At 41.3% G+C, this 24,817-nt stretch overlaps 2 protein-coding genes across 9 annotated transcripts in view; one reads left to right on the top strand and one right to left on the bottom strand.

The window, feature by feature from the left end:
• The first annotated feature begins 453 nt into the window (after positions 1–453).
• Positions 454–12,576, top strand: PKD2L2 (polycystin 2 like 2, transient receptor potential cation channel). Of its 6 annotated transcripts, none has more exons than XM_075056849.1 (15): positions 454–574; positions 831–932; positions 1,181–1,314; positions 2,561–2,814; positions 3,585–3,806; positions 4,419–4,647; positions 5,181–5,351; positions 6,858–7,039; positions 8,085–8,205; positions 8,939–9,040; positions 10,217–10,296; positions 10,389–10,458; positions 11,259–11,380; positions 11,817–12,355; positions 12,440–12,576. In XM_075056849.1, the coding sequence occupies exons 1-14, from the start codon at positions 517–519 to the stop codon at positions 11,932–11,934; spliced, it is 1,965 nt and encodes a 654-aa protein (XP_074912950.1). In that variant the 5' UTR covers positions 454–516; the 3' UTR covers positions 11,935–12,355; positions 12,440–12,576. The 6 variants fall into 6 exon arrangements, with proteins under 6 accessions (XP_074912950.1, XP_074912952.1, XP_074912956.1 ...); XM_075056850.1 differs by lacking the exon at positions 454–574 and adding an exon at positions 1,780–1,915 and having other exon boundaries at positions 777–932; XM_075056851.1 differs by lacking the exon at positions 11,259–11,380.
• A 2,282-nt stretch (positions 12,577–14,858) lies between these two features.
• Positions 14,859–24,817, bottom strand: part of FAM13B (family with sequence similarity 13 member B) — a 51,581-nt gene continuing 41,622 nt past the window's right edge. For 2 of the 3 annotated variants that reach the window (XM_075056846.1, XM_075056847.1), the window contains 9 exons: positions 24,397–24,526; positions 23,833–23,914; positions 23,341–23,570; positions 22,886–22,969; positions 21,613–21,708; positions 19,208–19,291; positions 18,940–19,112; positions 18,405–18,506; positions 14,859–17,200 (listed from right to left, as the gene is read on the bottom strand). In XM_075056846.1, coding sequence (XP_074912947.1) covers positions 17,077–17,200; positions 18,405–18,506; positions 18,940–19,112; positions 19,208–19,291; positions 21,613–21,708; positions 22,886–22,969; positions 23,341–23,570; positions 23,833–23,914; positions 24,397–24,526 — 1,105 coding nt within the window. In that variant the 3' untranslated portion in view covers positions 14,859–17,076. The remainder of the gene's footprint in view (positions 17,201–18,404; positions 18,507–18,939; positions 19,113–19,207; positions 19,292–21,612; positions 21,709–22,885; positions 22,970–23,340; positions 23,571–23,832; positions 23,915–24,396; positions 24,527–24,817) is intronic. The other variant, XM_075056848.1, reaches the window with a different exon arrangement.

A 24,817-nucleotide genomic window follows, 5' to 3' on the forward strand; every position in this document is an offset into this window, starting at 1 on the left:
GGAGGAGCACCCCCAGTTCTCCTCACGCCCGGGAGCCCCAGCAGTACCAGGCCTCGCAGCGCCTCCATCAAGATAGGTTTAAATAAACACATCCTACGTTCCCTACCGCCCTTCACAGCAAGGAAGGGAATTTCCTCATTGCCCGAACTTAGCCTGGAAGCCACCAGACGCCGCGATTTACCGTTTCGTTTCCCCCCCCGCCCCGGAGGAACGGCTGCCAACACGGGAGCTGGAAGCGCGGGCTCTACCACACACGCCGCCGCCGCTGCGGCCCCGAGGGGCTTTTTCAGGGCGCCGGGGCGGGGGGCAGAGCCGCCGAACACCCCTAACGAAAATAAAATAACAACCCTGAGCTCCGAGGGCGGGAAGGACAGCCCCCCCCCGCCGGCAGCCAAGGGCAGGCGGCGGCACCCCCGCCGCTCCGCTCCCGCTTCCCCCCAGCCCTCCCGCAAGGCGGTGAGGGGAACCGGCCCCGCCACCCGTTGGGATTCAAAAGGGGGAACTCCGGGAGCCGCCATGGAGCCGTCGGCAGCGCGGCAGCCGCCCGCCGTGGACCAGAGGCTCAGCGGCAGCGGTGCGTGAGGCGGCCCCGCTCCCCCCTCAGGGCCACCCTCGCTCCCCTCAGGGCCGGCCCCGCTCCCCTCAGGGCCACCCTCGCTCCCCTCAGGGCCACCCTCAGCCGCCGTTACCCCGGGGGGGGACCGCGCAGAGCCCGGGCCTCGGCCCACCGTCCCCGGCGGGAGGGGATCGGGCGGGGACGGAGGGCTCCGTCCTCTGACTCGCCGCCTCTGCCCCCCCCCCCCCCCCGCCGCCATGTTCCCCCCGAGCAGGTGCCGTGAAAGCCCGGGTCAGTTGCAGCAGAGAACTGGAACTGAAAACCACCCTGCGGGAGCTGGTCATCTACATCGTTTTCCTGACAGACCTCAGTATACGTAAGTCAAACGACTGAGGCGACTTCAACCGCTTACAAATAATTAGGGTATAAGCTGTACCGCTGTCAGTATTTACTCCTTCCTGCACCTGTCACCCCCCCCCCCAACGTGTCACTTCAAAGTTGCTCCGACTGCCTTTTTCTAGCAGCATGACTTAATGACACCTGAAGCGGAGAAGCAAGGTTAGAAGCTGTTGTCATCCTCTTGTGTCAGTCTGCGAGCCTCCCCTCTTTGCCCCTTCTTTCCAGTGACATTTGGCATGGTGAGCACGGACATGTACTACCTCAACAAAGTCATGTCCCATCTCTTCCTGGAGCCCTCCTCCTCTGAGGATGACAGGAGTGATTTCAGGAGTATTGGGAGCAGAGCTGATTTCTGGAGGGTAAGGCTTTCCTTGCAAAGATGTTTTCTTGGAGAGCAAACAAGGGAAGAAGCTACTAGTGTTAATGTGGGGCGATACAGTCTTGCGGTTCTCTTAAAAGCCGTGTGCTAGATGTTCTTTCAGCCAAATAACTTTTTTAAAATGCATATAGAGAAATTCTGGGTATAAGCAATAATACTGATACTTCCGAATGGTCAGTTGAAGAAAACAATAGGCCAGTCAATTGCTGCATCGTATTTTCAATATTAGGTTTGGTCTGGAAAGAGCTTCAATAAAAACAGAAGGAAGGATCTTTGGGGTTGGCAGTTCTTTTGACTTTCAGGTGTTAAAAAAATATATATATTTTTATGATTTCCACTGGGGCAGCCAGGAAGATGTACCATCTTGCTTCACCTGGTTTGCTGTTAACGTTACCTCATATTTCAGTAACAGTTGCAAAACGCTTATCTCTGTTTTCACTACTAGGTGGAAGACTTCCCAAAATTACCAGCATTGCCCAGCTGACAGCAGAAGGCAAAGTTTCTCACCCTACTCTTCCTTAAAAATGGAAATGCCTGGTTCTAACAATTCATTTGGAAGAATTGTACTCCCTTTTATCATGGTGTCTGTAATTGCTAGTCCATAAAATAGTGAGCCCTTGCTATACAGTGTGCATGCTGATGTGCTAGAAATAGTTGCAGTATATTTTCGGATGGTGCCAGACCATGGGGGCATGTGGTTTTTTACTCAGAATAATGTTCTCCCCAAGTTTAATGCTCTTTATCTGCATCTAAGAAACACCCAGAAAAAGAGGGATTTTTTCCCTGCCTTCAAAAATAAATACTTCCTCATTTAGACTCAGATGACTAAAAACCTAGTCAGAAATATATCCCAAAACATATCTTCAGAGAGTAAAATAACTAACAGATTTTGTGGAAACAACATATAATGTTTGTGTTTAAACATATTTGTTTAGAATTCAGCAGAATTTTTCAGTGAAACCACAAACAGACATATGTTCTAGTCTTACCCTGAATAATGCCATTACATATCTCTGATAGAATTGCAAAAGGAATAGAATTGACTCATAGAAAAAAGATACAAATATATTGTACTTACAGGACAGCACATAGGTGGGAACTGTTTCTATTCTAGCTTAGACTCTGTAGCTATAAGTAACCTGAGAACCCTGTAGAGATTTGTATGCTAAAAAGTGGGGTAACAGTGGTATTTAAATTTTCTTTTGAAACTTTAACCTCACTTATAGTTTGCAGAGGGACCCCTGTTGGATGGACTCTACTGGGAAAAATGGTATAACAACACGACGTTAACCCTGCAGAACAACAGCCATATTTACTATGAGAATTTGCTGTTAGGAGTAGCCCAGATTCGCCAGCTGAAAGTACGCAACAACACTTGCTCCATTTACCCATATTTCCATCATTTTTTAGAAGACTGTTACAGTGAATATCGTTATCGAGCTGAAGACAGATCTGACTTTGGTCTAAGGAACAAATCTGAGTAAGTCATCCTACTTCAGCACAGATACGTTTTTGAAAACCTAACCAAATCCTTAATGCCACTATTCTTCAGTTTGTAACAACCGTGCATGCAATTAGCTGGGTTTTTGTCTTGTTTACATTGAGATAAACCATGGATTTATTTTTGTGCCAACATTATAGATGGGAATTTGGCATGGGAAATCTATAGCAGAGAGATGGGAGGAACTGGGAACAGCGAGCCCAGTTCAGCAGAAGCACATGTTAGTGGGCCTATCTCCGCTAACATCTCTGGAGAAATGCTCAATTATATGAGGCCTGAATTTAAATCACATGTTTATAAATTGGAATCATGCTAAAATGCTCTGGAAACAGAGCCAAAAAGCCTGCTTCACAGACTTAATTTAGCATGGATTTAATGCAATGAAAGAATATGTGAACATGCCACGGTAACAATGAACTATGTGAACCAGAGATGTTCCATTTACCTATAAAGATTTTAAGGTAATAAACTGTCTGCCCCACTTTGGGTGAAATCCAGATTCATAAGCAATTGCTGTTTTGTGAATGCAATGAGTATGGAGCAAATAAAAGAAATGGGAATATCTTAAGGCCATATGTCTCATGCACACTTCATATAAAGAAAAATGGTTTTTAAAGGTCTGGCTTAAATGGTCAGTTGTGAATGCAGAAGAACACAAGAACTAACAAGGATTGTATAAAATAAAAGTTAAAGCTTACTTCAGTCCAGCTTCCGTAAGTTGAGCTGCTTTGTTTTCCCATTTCTGATAGATGGAAATACACCTCAGCCTCCTCATTATCCCCATGGTACTGGGGATCTATGGGCTTGTACAGCAGTGGAGGATATATGTTCACCTTACCTAAATCGAAGCAGGAGAGTGTGGAGAAGTTGGTGTTTCTCAGGCAGAACAGCTGGCTCACTAGAGGAACCAGGGTTGTGTTTATCGACTTCTCAACGTACAACGCTAACATAAACCTCTTCTGTATAATCAAGTGAGTTCTTACCTTTACTACATGTGAAATCTAATCTACTGAGGCATGATGCTTCCATAAGGACACAAGGAAAGGCTGGTCACCTCATCAGGCATATGCAGCCATGTTTGTCAGGTAGCAGCTGACAAGACAGTAATTCATTAAAAATGCAGAAGTTCAGTTAGTGCAGGGAGCAGACCGAGATCCTTCCTTTCCACTTTTTTGTAATAGTTGGTGTCTGGTCTGTACAGCTGGTCACTGCTATCATTGGAATAAATTTCATAGCCTTTTGCAGAGTCAAAGACTGGACTGTTAGTCCTGTTGTCAGCTAGTGGAGGGAAAAGACTCAGGGTAGGGTGAATGATTGCTCTTCTGAAATATAGTTTCTTTAAAGACTTTTAACCAACCACCATAGCTTGGGTATCCCAAGAGCTTCTTGTTTTCCCCTCAACCTTCCCTACCATGTAAGTCCCTCTTTTCATGGGGGACTAAACATAATGCTTATGAGAAGATCTTACAGATATAGGAGTTCCAATAAGGTATTATTAATGTAGTAACAATTAGTATTAGAAGATTAAGGGCTGAGATGTTTTAAAGGGATGGTAACTAACACCAGTCCTCAATTTTTTTCAGGTTGGTGGTAGAGTTCCCTGCTACTGGGGGTGCTGTCACCTCCTCACATATCTACTCTGTGAAGCTCCTCAGATACGTCACATATTATGATTACTTCCTGGCTTCTTGCGAAATCACCTTTTGCCTCTTTATCATTACATTCATAATCCAGGAAGCTATAAAAGTAGTAAAGCTGAAAAAGGAGTATTTCAGAAGTGCCTGGAACTGGCTAGATTTGCTGCTGCTGGTGGTGAGCTACCCCTTGACTTTCACATCTGTGCTTGCCAGCCTAGGCTGGCACTAGATAGACAGCCAACAAGCCAGAACAGCCCAAATCTGTGTCTGGTTAGAGTCAGTCACCCACTGCTCTACACTGAAGAGGCCACGTGGCCCACCATGGTTCAACACAGTTGAACTCTTTCCTAGCCTTGCTGTCAGCTTGCTGTGGCTCCATGTCCTTTCTACTCATTATCCACCTTGTTTGTTTTAGCCTTAATCTTTGCAGAGCAGGAAAGCACTAGCGCATAACAGAGCTAACACAGTAAAATTAGAATGTATGCAGCATGTTACATAGCACGAGCCCAGAATTATCACAGTACAGTTACAAATGATTTGGCTGATAAAGTCTCATATATACAATTTACGACAAAAAAACCCCTCAGGTTCTTCAAATCTAACCAAGGGCCTTTTGAAATCAGTGCAGTCTTTCCTGTGCAAAGTGACAAGTCTGAAGAGAGGGAGTGTAGCAGGACTTTGGTTTCACTGGCTTCTGCTTTCTTTCAGGTATCCATCCTTGCCATTGCCTTCAACATCTACTGCACCGTAGAAGTGTCCCTGCTGATGGAAGAATTGCTGTCTGATGCCCATGTATATCCAGACTTCTATTTCCTTGCATTCTGGCAAGTCCTTTACAACAACATGATTGCTGTCAACATCTTCTTTGCTTGGATAAAGGTATTGGTTCTTACTCCCTTTTTTTGTACTTGACAATCATAGTGTTTCTAAGCATAGTATAAATGTTCACTTCTACATTTTCATGGGTGAATTGCAGGTAGGGCTAAAAGGGAGAATTTTGTTTATAAGATTCCAGAGGAGTTTAAAATTACCTCCTTCTCATAAACATGGCTCACACAAATTCCAAGCCCATCTAAAAAAAAATTTTGCACGTGGGCAGCTGTCTGCATTGGAGCAGCTGGGAAATTACCATGGCCAAACAGCCACCTTGCACTCAGTCTTTTCCTAGACCCCATGCTGTCCTGGTCACAGCCTGACCTATAAAGATGGCACGGTTGCAGTAGGTGAAGCTATTCATAGCTTTTGTAGCCAAAAGCTATGAAAACAGTAGCTACTTTTTAACTGCAGAGGAAGGCAAAATGTGTCTGAACTTGATTCAGAAGGGGCTTTGTGCCAGGACACCTTTAATTTCATTCTTACTTGCAAATAGATTTGCTGATCTCTGGGACAGAGTAGCAAACTTCTCTAAGATTAGGGGCTACTTTTGTTCCTAACCAGGTGCTCTGGGGCCAAACCAGTCCGGCATGTTTACATGCCGCTGCCCCTAATCTACTAGACCCTGCTGGCCCTGACTGGGGTCTGCACCCAGCAGACATCAGTGACTTTGGTTTGGGTGGGCTCAGGGTTCCCAGTGACTGGATGAAACTTCCCAAAATTTTGCCTGATCCCAGGCTGCTTACAGGCCCTCTCTTCCCTAAGGTATTTGTGAAATGCCTAGCACAAAGCAGCTGCGAAACAGGCAGGGGAGGTGCTCGTGTCTGCCAGAAAAGATCACACTTTACAGCCATGCCCCAAGTACCTGAACATAAGATATCATGAAAGGTCACATCCTTTTAAAATAAACAGGCTGTTGGCCTTCCTCCACCTCCCAGGCTGAGGCTGCAGGAAGAAGCTGTTTGGGAGCACTGGCTGTTGACCAGTTCTGTGGACAGTCTTCCTCATTACATCCATTCTGTACCCCAGCTACACATTCCCCCTGCATCATCCTCCTCGCCTCAGACTGATGACTATTAATTTAGTAGTACAACTGTGTTTATAATTAATGACTGTCATTGAACAAGTCTTCTGTTCAGGCCTTGTTTCAGACCCAAAGTAAGAGAGCTCCTTACCAACTCAGCCCGTCGGGGAATCCTCAGATACAGGAGAGTGTTACGGTTTGCAACCTCCTTGACCAGGGGTCTGTATCTGCTAGAGCTGATTACACATACCAGTACCCAGCAAAGACCTGTCTACACACTATTAGCTTTAGAACATAAGCATATTTGCCCTGCAGAACACTCATCATCACCACAAACACACCCAATCCTAGTTCTTACAGATACATAACATGCAACTAGGTGTGACTTAATCTGTAAATTGTGATTACAGATAACATTCTAGAAATTCTTTTAAGAAGTTGCAATGTATTTTGATCCCCCAATAACAATATGTTCTGTTCTCTTGCAGATACTTAAATACGTAAGCTTTAACAAAACAATGACGCAGCTATCCTCCACTTTATCTCGCTGTGCCAAAGACATCATTGGATTTGCCATCATGTTCTTCATCATTTTCTTTGCCTATGCCCAGTTAGGCTATCTGGTCTTTGGGTCACAGGTTGAAGAGTTTTCCACTTTCCAAAACTGCATGTATGCTACTTTCTAAACTTTGATACAAAACGCCCAGTTGGTGCAGGTGCAAACCAGTTTCTGCTAAGCAGAACTTAGAGTACAGGTCTCTAACACTTACACTTATTTCAGAGTAAACCCAATTTTGTTGGCCCAACAATCTGTTTCCCAAAGCTGTCGTGTGTTCAAGACAGACCGCATGTAAATTAAATGGGTCAGGGAACCATGAGAAGGGGAAGCTCAGGAGCAGTTCACCAAATGCAGCTATTGGTCCCCACAGCTCTCAACACTGCTTTGCCATGTGTAACCAGGCCCCTGGGCAATCAGGCAGGCCTGGCAGCAGGCTGTTTCTCTCTTGCCTCTTTCAAAAGCAACAATGTGAAACTGGGGTATGCGATACAGTCCCCAGCATGAAAACCACAGAACTGCTTGAAAGACCCAAGTGGCTCAGAGCACAAGCTGGGCATGTTTGCGAACAGGAATTATTGCTCTTTTAAGAAAACATCCAGCTGGATAGCCAAGAGTCCCCACATCCCATCTGCTGACTGTTACTTTCTTCCACAGATTTTTTTCCAGCCACTTACTGTAGCAACATCATGACATCAATTCCAGATGCCAGCTGGAACTGGTTCTGATGGTCCTCACACCTTGTAGTATTTATTTGTCTCAGCTAGGAATAAAATCCCCTATAGGGGGACACAGGGACCTATACTGTTACCTTCTGTACCAACAGAAGATAAGGGATCATGAAGCTAGAATAGAGGGGAAATAATTAAAAAACAAAAAAAAAACCCCAAAAACCTCAGGTGATTTATCCAAAATGAAAGTATTTTCTCATATAAACCATTTAAAAATTCCTTTATATTTTCAAATTCTCAAATATATGCTAAATGCCTAATTTACTGTTGCTGTATTATCCTGGCTTGCCTTTTGATTTCAGTGACTAAGGCAATGGTGAATCAGTCTCAATTGTATCTATTGCCTTTTTTTTTTTTTTAAATAATGCTTACAATACTTTTCTTTAGGAAAAGCCAGTCAGCCTCATTCTGGTATTTTTTACTCCTAGCTTTACACAGTTTCGTATTGTGCTGGGAGATTTTAATTTTGAGACCATAGAAGCAACAAACAGAATCCTTGGACCTATTTACTTCATCACATTTGTATTCTTTGTGTTCTTCGTGTTGCTGGTAGGTATCATCTTAAAAATACTTATCCTTTTGCATAAGCAGTAGAGAAGAACTGTTGTATAGTGCTCTGAGACACTGTTTTTCACCCCAATGTGACACTGGGCTTGCCCTGGCTGCCCCTCAGTACACCTGGCAGAGAGACAGTCTGAACTCTTTTGCAGGAGTCCCCAGCAGGCAAGGCATTTTGCAGCTCTCCCTTCCTCCAAACAGCCACAAAAGGGGCTTTTGCACCACAAAATGAGCACCTTGCACCTTTCAGCGTACTGCACCACCCTTTTCTTGAGATTTTAGTTTCTGAAAACTTAATTGGGTACTCTTGAAAACTGCATAATGTCAGCCTTGTCAGGTAGGAAGGTTAAAGAGAGACTGATGGGATTGTGTAGGTGCAGGTTTGTTTTATCAGTTAGACTGATGTTTTCATTAATTACTTCAGATTGAAATACCATCTGAAAAAGCTACATGTATATGACAGGAAATTTGTTACCTCCAAGGAACTGGGCCTTTAGTTGATACTGCAGATGGGAAATAAGTGATTTGTCTCCCTAAAATATTCCCTAAGACCCTAGGATTACCGGATAATTTAACTGCATTAGGAGCACATCTGCACCCAGCAAAGCTCTTCAGTTCCATTAGTTTCATGCCCTAGCATGGAACAGCCCCCAAAACAACAGCCCTAACATAATACAAATGCAATTTCCCGAAACAAGTATCTAACTGCATCCTTCCTGTGCAGAACATGTTTTTGGCTATTATAAATGATACCTATTCAGAAGTCAAAGCAGACTTTGAAGTGATACCCAGTCAAGAACTTCAGATCAGAGACCTCTTTAGACAGGTAAGTAAACACTTCTGTAACTACCTCATTTAATTCAAGATAAGAGGAGGAATTCTGAGCTACATCCCTAGAAAGAGCCTTAAACAGCTGGGCCATAATGACTTAAGAACACTCAGTATTTTATTTTTCACTTTAGGTAAACATTTGACAGATAGAGAGACATCCTTCCATCACACCCACAGGAGCTAATAGTAACAGTAGCATATGACTTAGGGTGCAAGGAGCCTACCTTTCCTTCACCCTTGTAAAAACTATTTAAGACTAGCCTGGTTTGTGATACATGCTGTCATCAGCTTGCTTCAGAGCTTACTGTTGCTGCTCTTCCAAACTGAGAAACTAAAGATCTTCTCTGCATGGGAAGGCAAGTAGAAATAGGTACCTTTAAAACTCCACAGAGTTCAGACTGTTTTTATGTGCCAGAAATGAGTACAAAAGGGGAACAAATCTTTCCCTAACTTTTCAGTTCAACTTGAAATTATGACCTCCTTCTTTCCTGCCAAATGCATACACTGAAGCCAAAGAGATTGCCTGCAGTTCGCAGTTCTGTTGCTGGGACAAGTCAGTACCTCCGCCTAGAAACATGACTTTAACTAGGGAATACAGCATCACTAGTGAGATAAATAAGATTGAGATAGGTGTGGGATGAGAGACCTGCACATTCAGACTGTGTTTCTCCAAGTCGGCCTACACTGACCATGCTGCAGAGGAGGGCTGGCAGCTGTATCTACCTGAAATTTTCCTGCAGGATTTTATGAATGGCATAGACACAAGTTACATTGCTCCTGCAAAGCCTAGCTTTCATTAAGAAAAAGGAAGGGGGAGTCCCTCACCAGGATGCAGCTAGTCTGGTCAGCAACAGCACAGCTTAGATTCCCCCACCCAAGCTTATTCTCCTATTTATCTGGGACTACAGTAAAGTAAATGAATATGCCTAAAACCAGAAACTCTTACTGGATTTGGTTGGCTATTACCTTCAGGGATTTCATGACAAATTTGAGATATAGCAGGGTAAGTTCTCTGAGCTAAGGGAACAAAGAGAGAGACTGGTGGGATTTCTGTTTAATTGCCAAGGCATTATGCTGACAGTTTGTTCTTTGAGTTCAAGTCCTTGTGCAAAAGTGTCTGTGGTTAAACGCAAGCCATTTAACACACCTGACTTTCCCTGTCTATGTTCAGAGTTGCAATAAGGCCCTTGTCAAGCTCAGGCTTAAGAAACCAGAGATGGATACAAATCCAGCAGACGAGAGCTTGGAAAGGTAGGATCTCAGCATTTGCTGCTACCCCCTGCACCGAGCACAGACCTATTCTCACAGGACTTCTATCTCTTCTCATTTGTGTGAATGACAAGCAAGGAATTTTCAGCCACTAAAAGAAAGGATATTTCTAAGCTTTCGAACAGACACAGTGCTAATGAAAAGGTAGGCTTTATTCTTTCCTATATTCTTGGAAACCGGTGATTATATTTCAGAAGTTGAATAATACAAAGAGAGTCACAGTTGTCCCCACTATTACTTACAAAAGCTATTTCTCCACAGGATACTATTTTTAAGATCATAGGAATAGCAAAAGCTAGACCTATAAATAGAGAAAAATCACTAATTATGCCCAAAACTTCAAATGAAAGCTTGTTCAGGCAAGGTCATACGCTACAATAGCAGAACTGGCAGTAGGGTGAGATCAGGGTGTCTTAGCAATGGTATAAAGTTGTGAGCTGGGCATTTGCCCAAATGTTAAACAGAAACAGATGTATGGAAAACAAACAAGTTTTACAGCAATCTGCTGGGTCACAGGCTGCATCTACAGCAAGAAGAAAGATTACTGCAGCTTCCTTTTGCTTTACAAAAAGAAGGTTTCCAGCAGTCTTTGGTAGTTCTGTATCTGGGGTAAGCCTGTGCAAGTGTTTCTAAAACATTTTTTTTTTTTTTACAATCACTTCAACAAGAGAGGGAAAAGCCCCTTGGCTAGCTGTAAACACTACACACAACACTTGCAATCTCTCTCAACTCTGAAAAGAAATGTGTATTCCTCTATCCTGTCTTTCTGGAAGGGCCAGAAGGAAAATCTACTTTCAGATGGAGAACATTTTCTCCCCAAAGCTGCATATATCTTTTCCTGTACGCAGGCCCCCTCCCTGCACAAGCAATTGTGTTAGAGATGTCCCAGTGAGCCATGACGGCTTTCTTTTTTTTTTTTTTTTAATCGCTCTGGTGTTGAATAGAGCTATCTGAAGTTATCAGAGGTACAGAGTGGGAAAGAAAAACTTTGTCAGAAGTATCCACCTACTGAGGACATGGATGCAGTCACAGCTCAGAGCTACGTCTCCACTGCAGAATTTCAGCAGTAAGTGTGTGTGAGTCTGTTCTTGCAGTCTTATTCCCATTCCCAGGCAGCTGCAGCCCTCACGGAGCAACAACCTGAGAGACAAAAGACCAACACAGCCAGTGATTTTAAGATATTTTAAGTGCTTTTATGCTGGCTAACAACAGCTGCCCTCAGGGGGGAAAAAGGAAACAAAAGAATTTAGTAGAGCAGCTTGTAAGGACATTAGTCAAGAATGAGGTGGGACAAGAATTTAAAATATTGTCACTCTTCCAGAACACTTCCTTGTGGCTGCCCAGGGAAGGGGACAGAGACTTTAAGACCTTGTGCTTGTGAAGTGGTATTTCAGGACTTAGACCCTCCGCAGCTGACACAAGTGAGCAGAAAGGAAGGTTGCAAATGCAAGTTTAAGGGCAGCGCCATCTCAAGGATATGTGGTTGTATTTGTGTGTTCTAGGCTCCTCAGGTATACAGCCGAGTTGGGGAAGGAATTAAATAATACTAATGCAAAACTCAGGAGAATTATGAAGAGCATGCAGCAACTGAAGGACACTTCAGGCAAGACAGCACAGTGAAATGCATGGGCGCTGGTAACAGAGATGGCCTCACTCTACACACAGCTTAAATCCAAAGTCCTGTCCCCATCCCCCCCTTTATTTTTTTTCTATTTCTGGATAAGAGAAGCAGGAATGTTAATAAAGGTATATACCATTGTTGCTTCTGGGTCTTTTCTCTGAGAGTTGCAGGTGCTTCTTTAACTCAGACGAAACGACCAGCCTTGCTAGAGTTCTGGGTAGGCATCTCTACAAATGCCTGAACGACAACATTTATTCCTCTACCTTGTTTTGGGGTTGCTGTGAGAGACAGATGTGTAACCACGAGAGCAGATCACAAGCAATGGCAGCATCCTAGGCCTGCTCCATACCCTTCTCTCGATCTGTGGCCCGATGGAGCCCAAGTGCAACCCTCTGTCGCTGAGCACAGTCCAGCACACAGGTCATTAGCCCTCCCTTCCCCTTTCTTTTGCTAGCGCATCTCCTGCCAACGTTAACGCTTATTTCTCAACAATTCTTGTTCCAGGCACCTGTTGCTACCAAAAGAGGATACTGTTGCCTTCAGAGGAAAAAAAAAAATTCTTTCAGGAAAAAAACATAATAAATCTTTTACGTCGATCAGGCCTTGGCAGCTGGGACCACTAAGGGGCGCTCTGCCGCCCCCGTGCACCAGCCTGCCTTTTCAGAACACCCTTTTCATTCCGAAATCCCTGTAACCGCCTTGTCTCTAAGGCGACAGGTAACGTTGGGGCCAGAACCTAATCTACCCCTATGTGGTCATTACTATTTGCTCACTGCTGGGACTCAGCCACCAGGAAGAAATAAATCGCACGTCCAAATGCCATCTGAACGTGCCATGAGGAAACAGGGGGCTGCAACAGCCTGCCTGCACCGCACAGTCCCTGCTGCTGCACGTCTCGGCTTGTGCATGACGCGCAACCCCAGCCTCCAAAGCATCCCGAATCTTACATAAATCCTACAAGGATTTATAACATTATAAAGCCTTATGCCCCGCAGAGCACTATCAAGCTACTACACAGTCTCTGGTTTCTCTGCATCTAACGACAGCGTGGAGGAGCTGCATCATGGAGGAGGGAGCAGACACGTTTGAAGGGACCCAGGAGATCCCTTCAGCCCAGTAGCACCATGTAGCCAGGCTCTGGTTTGCCTATCAGGGTTCACAGATTTTGTACTTTAGGCTCCTGGCCAAGCCAAGACATTCTCTAAGAGGGACCAGTTTAAAATAAAAATGGACCTCTTCACTTCCCAAGGGTTCTTGTTGTTACGCAGTATCCCAGGACACTCGTCCCAGAAAACATAGGTCACTGATGATCTGTTTATCTTGATTACTCAGTAGCCTGGCATGCAGGAAAGCAGATGTATTGCACCTTTGGCATCTCCAACCTTTCCTCCTCCTGTCAACCCCTCTCGTACAAGGAAGTCTCGAAACCTTTAGACACAGTTACTTACACAGAACTTCATGCAAGAGCTTTCAGGCACTCCTCAACCTTGCTCTACTACTCTGGGGCACAGGAAACCCTCTTTATAGCCCATCTCACTTTTCCCAGCAAGCTCCTTGCCTTGCAGTAACATAATGGCTCAAGCAAACCTGTTTAAAGAGGTAAAGCTTGGAATACTACAGATTTACATTGTCTCAGAACTGGTTCTTCTACAAGGAAGATCTGTCCCAGTATCACTGAGCTTTTTGCACCTTCCAAAAATACCTGCTTCTCCTCTGTTTTGGCTAATGGTGTTCAACACAGGGTTATTTTCCTTCATTAAAATCTTCTTAGTTCATCGCTTTGTTGCACATTCATTTTAAACAGTTCCCACTAAACCACAATTTAAGGGATTTTTGTCTTCTTGTTAGCATTTTCATCAGAGCAAGCTTCACTGAATAAATAACACTAAGGGAAAATGGGGGGGTTATAAAACAGATCTGTAGCACCCTTGTTCGTTCTTCAAACCAATGTCCTAAGAATTTGTGCTTTCTTTCCCTCCCCATCTTCGGAGGAAAGCCATGTGATCAGAGGGAAGGTTATTCTGGCCCACCCTAAAGAACATACCGAAGGCTGCCTTCTGCCTCCTCTCCCTCACTTGCTCCCTCAACTTCCTAGTTGCTTTTCTTCTTCCCATCTACCTGCACTGCCACACATCCACAAGCAGAGTCTTTACCTTCAGTTCTTCTGTCCCCTGTTAGGCCTTAAGCTGAAGAAAGGTGCATTTACACAAAACACAACAGAAGAGTCAGTTTGAAAGACCTCAGTCACTTTTCATACAAATTTACATCAATATACTATGAAAAAATAATCTTTTTGGTCCAGAGGAAAAGCATCCTCTTGTGTTTACAACTGTGTGCAATAACACTGTTTCTGGACACAAACACAGCAAGCAGTAACTGCTGGGATACCAATTTTAAGGCTGAGATCATTATGGGTATAGAGACATGACCAAATGCTGCTCATCAGCTGAAGGTGTATTCACTGGCAGCGAATTAATTAGCCCAGTAACGGCTGAATCATCTCTCTGCCCCATCTACTCCCAAAATTGCTACTGTTGGAGCAGGAATGATTGAGACTCACAGTTTGCTACAGCGTCATCACACAGCAGGCTGGCACCCCAGCAGGAACTGAAGCCCACATCGCACCGTAAGCCAAGCTGTCAGTTCAGGAATAGATTTGGTCACTTTCCTGCTGTCTCTGCTGAGAGGCACACTCTAAACAGGTAAAATAAGGCTTAAACTGCTGCAGCTTCATCAAGGGCTGTCTGGGCACCTGAGCCATCACCAGTGCACGTGGCTCCGCTGGCAGGCTGTGGGACTTGGACCTGCCTCAGCAACACCCTGAAACTACAAATATGTGCAGGAACAGCGAAGGACTCGGCACTTGTTTTTAAAAGATGGCAGTGGAGGAGAAAGCATGATGAGAAACAAAGATATATGACAATAAAGGTTAAGGTACTTTTATTATAAAAGTCTATACAATGAGCACCAGACATAGCAATGCAATTATATCTGGTTTAGTTATATATATTCCATATCTATATATCCATATAGATATATAGGTTTTGCTTTTACCAAAGTAAAACTGTTATATCACAAAATGCCTAGTTCTACCATTTATTTATTGCTCAACAAGGATGGCACAAAACACACTCAGCATAACTGTTGCCATGCTTATCTACTATACTGAATAAACAGCCAAACACTGCATAACAAACACAAAGCAGCTGTTAATTCTGAATTGGAACCAGTCTGATCACTCACTCACTTATAAAAATATTGGAATCATATAGATTTAAGCATTATAAAGGAGGAATATATTATTTAAAACATTTAAATAGTGCATATTGACATTTTGCATGTGGTATATAAAACACAAACATTCATGTACAACACTATACAGTACACATTAGTTTCAATGTTTGGATACACCCGTGTCTGCAGACTGATAGAAAAGTAACTGAAGTGTACATTGCACAATGGAACTGAATAAAATTGATAAATGGTCTCAAGACTAGTTTAACCTCGTAATTCTCTCAGGTCCCACATCATTTTGCAGTTAAAAAAAAAAAAGGCATACCACCAGTGCTCAATAGTTTTAGTGCTTTTTTTTTTCTGAATTCCAAAATTACATGCCTACAAGCAGAGTAAAACAAAAGAAGTATTCTACAGTACACAGATGAAATCTGAGCACTAAAAATCCTACTTTCAACCTATTTCATATGCTTCGTGACAGAACAGCAAGTCTATGAGGTTACATGCGAGCCATTTCTTATGTTGTGAGAAAGTTCATTTTTGGTCTTTCATAAAGCAGTGTGAATAATAGCTATGTTGACATTAGCCAGTCATAAAAACATGCAGTGAGAGTAGGTGCATGCAAAACATGGCCACAATCAAACTGATACATTGAAGAAAAAAAAAATTGAGAAAGCACCAGTTAAAATTAACACTTAGATTTTGCCAGATCAAAAACAGCTGCTGATGGCTGTTGCAGAGCATAAAGCTAGTAGCTAAATCATCATTCAGCACAGCAGATGTGATACTCAAAACATTATTTAGTTTCAACTCTGAAGCTAAATCATGCAAGGCCCATAAACTGTTTTGCTTACATCATAAGGGTTAGATAACTTATTTTTATTCTCCAACTGTAAAACAAAATTGTGATAAACAGCAGTAATTTTTTCACTCAAAACCGACAGTTCACCCTGTGGTGCGCATTAACTACACTGATTTTAGCCCTTGATACCATACTTATTTCAGGTACAGTGGAATTTTAACTGTCCTAAGCCAGCTCTTTTCTGCTGGAGCTATGCAAGTCTGAGTGCCATCAGATTTCCCATACACTGAAATGTTCATTATGTTCCTCAAATCTTCCAAAAGTGGAGATGCAGTATCCAATTCAGACAACACACTATGTCACCGCTAGTTGATAAACAATAACCAATAAAATGATAAAATGAACAACAGTAACATAAGTCCTGTAGGCAGCATGTGATATAACTTTTCAGTTTTCCAAGTTTTAAAAGACACTAAGAAGGTCACTTTCTGGTTTGTCCACTGTCATCTTTATCAAGGCGGAAACGTGACCACTAATGAGCAAAATCCATAGATGTTAATTATTACTGTGTTATAGGTGCAATTTAGAATACCAAAAATTAAAGTTGTTCCACAGCAGTCCTTTGAAAGGAATTTCAGTCTGTTTTTTTAAATGTTCCAGGAAAAAGAGCTGTATGTTTAATTTGCTGACTTTTTTTCCCCCATAATAAAAAATAGGCAAGAGGAGTAGTTCAGTGTAGCATTACGGTATTAATAATTTCTTCGATAACGCAAAAAGTTGGTAATAACAAAAGTCTCAAAAGTTCTTGAATGCTAAAGAAAAAAAAAGCTATGGTTGTTTTGGAACAAGATGGATGCATCTGTAACACAAAACTTTGATGGAAACTGTGTTTGCTAAAGTTGGATAGAGCAGTCTCGAACTTAGAAATCTTACTTGCTCTCTAGCCAGGACCTACTTACCCTTCAAACATGTTATAGTGGCACCACAATAAAGTGCACAAACTGGATTCTTTCAACAGTGCATGACAAATGAACACAAGCACCCATTAAGTACAGTGGTACTATACGGAAACATCATGTTATTCAATGGGTTGAAGGAATATAATTTAAATTGATTTTGAAGAATCTTGTTTGCTGATAAGGACTTCTAACAGCCTAAGTTTGGCTTTAATTTTCTTGTACTCCCTGTACTCATCAAGCATTGGGACCCGATCTTCTTTCTGTACATTCCTGTAAAAAGAAGCACACCAAAGTTTCAAGAAAATCCTCCATACTGCAGCAAGCCAAATCCAAAAGCAGCTACGTGCAGTTATCTTAGGGCAAATAAAAACACTTTTGGAAGCTTGTTCACCAATAATAGACATGTTGTATTTTAGTTCATTGTAGTTAAAATTGCCATCACCTAAAAAATTGAATAGAAAACCCAGCAGCATTTATTCAGCACAACTGTTGCAGCATTGTTTATAAATCGTTCTCTTAAGTTCTCCTGGAAATTTTATTAATAGGATATGAAGACTTTCATTTCAGATCCTGTGTATACATTACAGAAAAATACAAATAAATTTAAGTCAATCTACATTTTCACTATATGTAGACTGACCCACAAATTGATATCAGAGAATTATTCTTATCTATTTAACACTGAACTATAATAAATTAATGTGTCACTATTAATGTGACTTATTTTTAAATCAACTCTTCATTATTAACCTCATTATTTGCCATTAAAATCAAAAGGAGTTACATGCCAAATTCAGTAAATGCATGATGAAGCCATGTTAGTGGAATTTCTGTGACCAATGGTCCTGGAGTTTATAGTTAAGGAGAAATACAGTAGAAAGTATAGTTAAGTGAGAACATCTGCCAGTCAAGAAAGTGACTGACCTCTTTCAAGTGTTGTTAGTTTTGTTCACAAGGTGATACACCTTGAAAAACCTCCTATTACATACAACAGGCAGCAGTTCAATCAAATTTCTAACAACATATATTCAAATAAGAAGCCTAAAAGAACTAAACAATACAGAGAAGAATAAAAATTATATAACCCTTTATTGGTAAAGCGAATATCCACTGTCAGGACTGACCTACTGGAAAAAAAGGACAAATATGCAAACTTCCCTGCCCTATGTTAAAAACAGAGGGATAATCGGGGGGGGGGGGGGGGGGGGGGGAGTTTAATGTAAAAAATATTGTTTTATAAGTATTTTAAAATGCCTTTTTTTTTAAAATGGAAACCCCCCCCCTTCTTCCATTTTCATTATTATGCTTTACAGACTGTAATAGAGGAAACAAAACTCAGGAGCAGGCTTCCTCCACTATTAAAAATACACAATCAGATTCCATTTGGCAACATTCATATAGAAAGTTGAAAAAAAAAAATACTTGGCTACAAAATGAGGCTGCTGTCCAGCATCTGTTTTTGTGCTAAACAAACCTTCCATTCTGCTGATAAAACTCCTCTTCAAATTCTCGTAATGTCTTACGTAGCTTCTTTTTTTCAGCTCTGGCTTTCCACAGTTGCTCCAATAATTCAGGCCTAAAAATTTCAAGTGAAAGAAAAATACTGTTGGCCATACAATAAAATTTAAATTCTTCAAAGCATACTCAAAAACAACTGAGCTAGCGGCACTAATAATAAATTTGTCTTGCTCATAAGGAACATGCTGCCTGTCCAATTGTGAAATACTGAGAACGAACTAGTGGTTAATAAAAGGGTATAAATTTTCTGCTGTCTACACACCTCAAGGAAGGCTGAAGAAGGTTTAGAAGATACTAAACAATTCACTGAATACAAAGAGATCTTAGTCAGACATGTCAGAGGAAAGAACACTCATTCAAGCCAAACGCTTCCTGAGAAGCGCTGAATGTGTCACCGCTTTCCACCCAACATCATGTATTTGGTATCATGACTGTAAGTGCAATAATTGCAACTTCTATAATAGAATTAGTCACTTCTTATTTTTACATACATAGAAGCAGCACGGGTGCTTGACAGCCTAAGGTCCCGGGTCAGTTTCTCTTGACCATCTTCAACATCAGACTCGGAGTTTTCAACTGGGCTTAAAACAGACTGTGTTTGGACAGCAGTTTTTAAGATATCATTCAGGTCTGTAGACAAACCATCACTTTCCTCCTCTTCTTCCTGAAAGTCAAAGCAGAGATTCAAGACAAGTATGAATATTTCAGTTCCCTATTACAAGTGCTGGGAAGTATTTTTTAGAAATGCACTGTACACACCTTAATTTCTTCAAAAAAATGGGCAGTTTCACCTTCAATAATGGGCTGTAACATCTGCCCCCGCCTCTTGGTTGATGGTGACCCCTGCAAAAATTTTAAGTTTGTTTCATTATCTGCCATTAGACTTTAAATGCTGTGTGCGGTCAGAAGGTCGTTCAAGTCACCTTAGACCTACAGGTATTTCTTCTTTCAGAAGAAAAAAAGATGGCAAACATACTTACAGACCACAGACAAAACAACCATATAACCCAAAAAGCTCAGATGCCCATAGTATCCTTGACACAGAAGTAAAAAATATCTGAAACTCTAATATTCTTCTTCTGACTTAAGATAAAAAGTGCTCACTCTCACTCGCTCTCCCTGTTTTGTAGAAAATTCATAAAGCGTAGAGATATCTCTGAATTTCATATTTACTCTTGTTCCTCCCAAACCAAACCACAGGGAGATTATAAAAATAAAGTTACACAATGCCAAAGCCGTTTTTCATCTTCTGCCAGGCATACATTGGGAACAATACTGCCAGTTTCTTTTTCTAGACCACTCTGAAGCCCTGCAATTGGAAGTGCTATATAAGAGTTATCTATTGCCACCTCAGAGTCAAAATCCTTTGAACTTCAGCCTAAAACAGGTGCCACTGTGCTGTACAGGTATTACTGTTAACTGCCTGTTGCACACATGCAATTATGCCCTGCTCATCTGTTATCCCTGGACAGCATAAGCTATTTCAACAGATGGGCTCTTTGAACAGAACAAAGGTGGAACACGAAAGCCACACAGACAATGACCTGTCAAAAAACTTGAGTTCATGAGAGGTAAATAGCTTCCTGCTTCTTTGGACATTTCCACACAGGCTTCAGTGTATGTCATTAGTAATACCGTGATACCATAAGAGATATCTCTTGGAAGCAAGTGGCATGTAAACCAAAAAGCAATTCTGGAAATACCTGGCACTGAATATAGCCTACCTAGAAGGTAACACTGAACAATCCTTAGTAATTAGAGAGCTCCACATACCTCTTACAGGTTCAAAAGCAGAGGCCTATGAAAAACATTTTACAGATGTTGCCTACAGCACAGACTAGGAATTATGTTGCCAAGATCTCTTCTGAATCACCCATCCCTTTATTTCACAGCCAAAAAACCAAAAAAACAACCACCCACAAAAAACTGAACAACTACAATATAGTCATAAGGCTCCTGATAATATATAATGCATCTGAGCTGAAGAGTCAGGTTTTTGAGGTGAGAGATGGGATAAAACTCAAGCAGTCAAGCGCACCACCAATAACCTATGACTCACCAGTCATGGAGAAAAGCTTAGGTGTTTTAAGAGCAACCTGTGTTTATGGAGTTCAAAATGGGATACTGATATAAAAGCCCTTAAACTGAAATATGACTGCAGTGTAAATCACATTTTTCTACAAAAGCAGCTACCCAAAAATGTATGTGCAAGAAAGGAATGATGTTGAACTGGTCCCTTCATCTCAATGTACTTTGGCTTACAGGGGATAGCTAAGAACAGTCAGAGTCAACATAAACAGCCGATTAAGTTCCTGCTGAGTAAGCCACTGCCCAGCTATGTAAACCTGGTAGAGAACTGTCTGTATGTAAAGAGATTATCTCACATCAGCTACGCAATCCCTTCCTTCTAGAAGGGTCAAATAGCTAATATCAAAACTGTTTTGTTGCAAGTCTGGGTCGGCATGCAAGAGTTTGATTATAGGTCATGAAGAACAAAGACAGACAGCCTGTTGTTATTCCCCAACTGTTTTACAGGTACTATAAACAAGGTTACATCAATCTCCTTGTACAGTATGGAAACTTTTCTTCCTCATCTCTTACAAGACCACAGAGAGAGGAAAGAAAAGAGTAGAAAGCACTGCAAGTTAGAAGGAAATGAAGTGAAAACACAATGGAAAAAGTGCAGATGTTGTACAGATGCTGCAGACATTGATAACGTCTCACACTGGGGAAGCATGAAGGAATGAAATCATTCTTATGGCCATCCTATCACTCATGCCTCTGGTGACAGTAAGCTAAGTACAGAAGAGAGGCAAGCTTCACTACAACTGGTGTTACTATTCTTGGGAGGACTAAAAGTACAATATGTACTGTGGATCCATACCTAGCACAGTGACTTGGGAATGTCTCAGCCATGGCAAGTTAGAACAGCTTATTTACTTCCACCAAGAACCATTTACTTCCTAGGAGCCATCAAGGTCACAGAAAGCTTTGAACTGCCCTGGCTCTTGGCAGTAAATCAAATGCCTCAAGTACAATGACAACAACAACTTGTATCTTCCATAAGAAAGATGTATTTTACAGAACACTATTACTAGCTCTTCTAAAGGCAGCCTAGCAGTTCAAAAGTGGAAAAAAACAGAAACAGCATTTGTTTTACTCACAAGAATAGGAGTAATGCTTGCTCTAGTTAACATTTGTTTTACAAGTCTGTATCTGTCATAAAGTGGCTTCACAATATGTCTTTCTTCTCTAGTAACCTAAAGGCAGAGAAACCACAGAATTAATTATACCAGTCACTCAATAATATACAAGCAAACACAAAGCGGTATGCTTCTCATGCCAGGCCACGTACTTTCCAAATAGGAACATAAAACTAGTTTAAATTGTGTGTATGAAATGGGTTTTATGCAGATAAAGCAGAATAAGTGGGTGCTTTTTCCTCCTCTCTTTTCTCACTTTAACTTCTATATTTTTCAGGAAGAAGTTTTAAAGACTTCCTAAAAGTTAAGGCAGCTTCAGTAGAAGCAAACCCTCTATCTTTAAAGACACATGGAAAAGAGGAAAAAAAAGGGACCAAGAACTGGGGGAGAAGACTGTGTGCCTAGCATTGATGATGAGTCTACAGAAATGACAGGGGAAAAAAGAAAAAGATGAAACTGTAGAGAGATTTTATCTGATCTCTGATTTACTCTCAATTCTCAGCCACTGTGTACACTAACATAATTAATCTTACAGGCTATCCTGAACAGTTACTGGCATTTTCTCCCTAAGGGGATTTATAGAACTGTGACAACATCTCCAAGACCATTTTCTTCCTTGGCCTTTACACTGAAAGGCTTGGTCAGATTTACATGGCAGCGCTGATTATAAAGCTAGTGTGCCAAGTCCAGAAGGCTGATAGAATAGTCACTGGAAAGATCTTGTGATTGGACTAGTGATGTTGATCACTGTCCAAGATAAAAACCCAGAACTTTAGGCACTAATTACTAGTCACTAACTTCTGTATCTCCAATTATTTAAGATACATGCCACAGACTTGGAGGGGGGGGGAAGTGTCTTTTCATTTCTGTTTTTGTGAAATCCAGAACAACATTTCAGGCCTTTTCTCAGGAAATTCAATAGCGTCTTTTATTTTTAAGATTTCTCTTTGCTTCGCAGACATGTAAGGCAAACAATAGCAATCACTTTGCAAACTCCAATAACCTACTGATCTTTGGAAAAAAGGCCTATTAATATGTAAATTTTTTTTAAGTCATCAATGCAATGGCTTCCTCTAATGGCAACATGGAAACCAATAAGTAACTTTGTGTTTTGGAGAAGAACACCACCACCACCCTGCCCCCCCCGCATTAAATTCTGGTATTACTAATGCACAAGAGTTACTCTTGCCTACGCATACATTAATACAGTTTGATGAAGTAAACCAAGTATTACCGGCCGTCCATGTTGACTTTCATAATACAGGAGGCTTTTCTGGAGAGATGTTTTCTCTTCTACCAAATGGTCCTTTGTCATTTTCTGTCAGAAGAGTAAGTCACATCTCAAACACAAGTCACTAACAGTTTTTCTACATTATCAGCTATACAGATGCCTTAGCCAAACTTAGCTTAGTTAATATACATCCCACCTTCATCCATTTAAAGCTGTCCGATATTGTCAGCACATACTTGCAAATATTTTAAGAAAGAGTGAGGACGAAAAATGTCCATCATTGCTCATCTTGATCATTTCCCCACAAAGTCTTGCCAGTCTTGCCCCCACGAGGGCTTGCTAAAGGGCTGCTAGAGAGGCACCATTTTGCCAACAAAGTGATATCTGAAGTGTCTGACAGTGCTCTATTTCCCTCTGTTAGTCTCTTAGAAACAGCCTATCCATAACCATATGCTTACTTTTATATCTTCTGGCAAACATCTCTCAACTCGTTTTTCCTTTAATCTTTTCAAAATGAGTTCAAGTGTAGCTTCCTTGGTGGGCTTCTTCTCTTTCTGCACAACCCGCATCTCATCACCATTTTCTTCATCCTCTTGGTCAAGAGAGGAACCAAAGCTTTTTGGAAGAGTGTTACTTCGTGGACGTGTTTGAGGTATGAATTCTCCATCTGAGCTCCTCTGCTTTGCATCTGAAATGAGAAAAACTGCTCAATCCAAAGGTTTAAAAGAAATAACTCTCTCTGTTTAACTGCAAATAAAGGAACATAACAGTTTGCATAGGCAAAGTTTCTCTTCTAATGAACTAAAACCAAAGCCACAAAAATTGAGTAATTCAGAATCTAGAAATGAAACATTTTTACTGTCCTGTGGAATTTTACTTAATGACTTAAGCATTTTAGTCGTGTTGGAAATTTGTATTTGTAGAAAACCAGAAACTGTAGCATCCCTTACCTTTTATTTGCTTTCTTAATTTGGTAAGTTCAGTCATCCATTTTAAAACTTTTGGATTGGCTGCAATATCGCTATAGGAGGGCTGAAAAGTGATACAAACAAACTACATTTTATGAAAACAAACACACCAAGTCTTGTTTATAAATACTTCTTTCAAGATTTGGTAATATTTATGACAGTGAAAGCGACTAGTAACATGGATGCCACTTAGTACCAGATCAGATCTCAGCGCCAACATAACGGCAACACTTGTGAAAATAAACTTCAGACAAGACATCAGAAGTTGAACCAGAGAGTGGCAAGATGCTTCTGCCTTTCCACATATCTCTTCTGATAACCCCTCACTCTCACCACATAAATGTCACTGTCTGCCCTTCTTTGGGCTCAGGCATTATGGCACATTTTCTAGTATTGCTGTTGCTCAGTTCACTTCTGCAGACAGCAGTGTATAACAAAATTATTCTCATTTGTGAACCCACAGTTATTCAGTGATGAACTACAAGAAGTAACTTAGCTTTACCACGCAGTCCTTTAGCCTAAATAAAAGCAGAAGCAGTAACTTACCTTACTGTTTTTCTCTTTTTCAAATTGTTCCTCAAATTGCTTTATTTTTTTCTGTAATTTCTTGACAAGCTGATAAGGTGTCTTGTCTTCCCTTTTGTCATCTTTTGAGCTGAAAGACGCTCTTCGTGTTCTGTATTAAAAACATTTTTAAAACGTCATTTAAATAATTAAACAAGTGCAAACAACTTGTATATTTGAGTGACAGACGACTAATTTCATTTTTTTCTCCAGTTCATAATCCATTCTTTTCAGCTTTTCAGTCAGAGCTATTTACTTACTGAATCAAAATGCTTTGATCTGCTGCCTTCAAAATGTGATGGGTTATTTCTTCCTCTCTAATTAAAGTAATACCCCTAACAGAAAAACAGCATTTGAAATTCAAGTGTAATAAACTAATGTACCATTAATTACATTGTCATTA

This window comes from Buteo buteo, chromosome 24 (assembly GCF_964188355.1).
Source record: "Buteo buteo chromosome 24, bButBut1.hap1.1, whole genome shotgun sequence".
NCBI classification, from domain to species: Eukaryota; Metazoa; Chordata; class Aves; order Accipitriformes; family Accipitridae; genus Buteo; species Buteo buteo.

Coding starts and splice junctions, on each gene's coding strand:
- PKD2L2 (XM_075056849.1), top strand. CDS start 517: ATGGAGCCGTCGGCAGCGCGGCAGCCGCCCGCCGTGGACCAGAGGCTC. Junction 10,297..10,388: donor GCAGACGAGAGCTTGGAAAG/GTAGGATCTCAG, acceptor GTGAATGACAAG/CAAGGAATTTTCAGCCACTA. Junction 10,459..11,258: donor GACACAGTGCTAATGAAAAG/GTAGGCTTTATT, acceptor GGTGTTGAATAG/AGCTATCTGAAGTTATCAGA.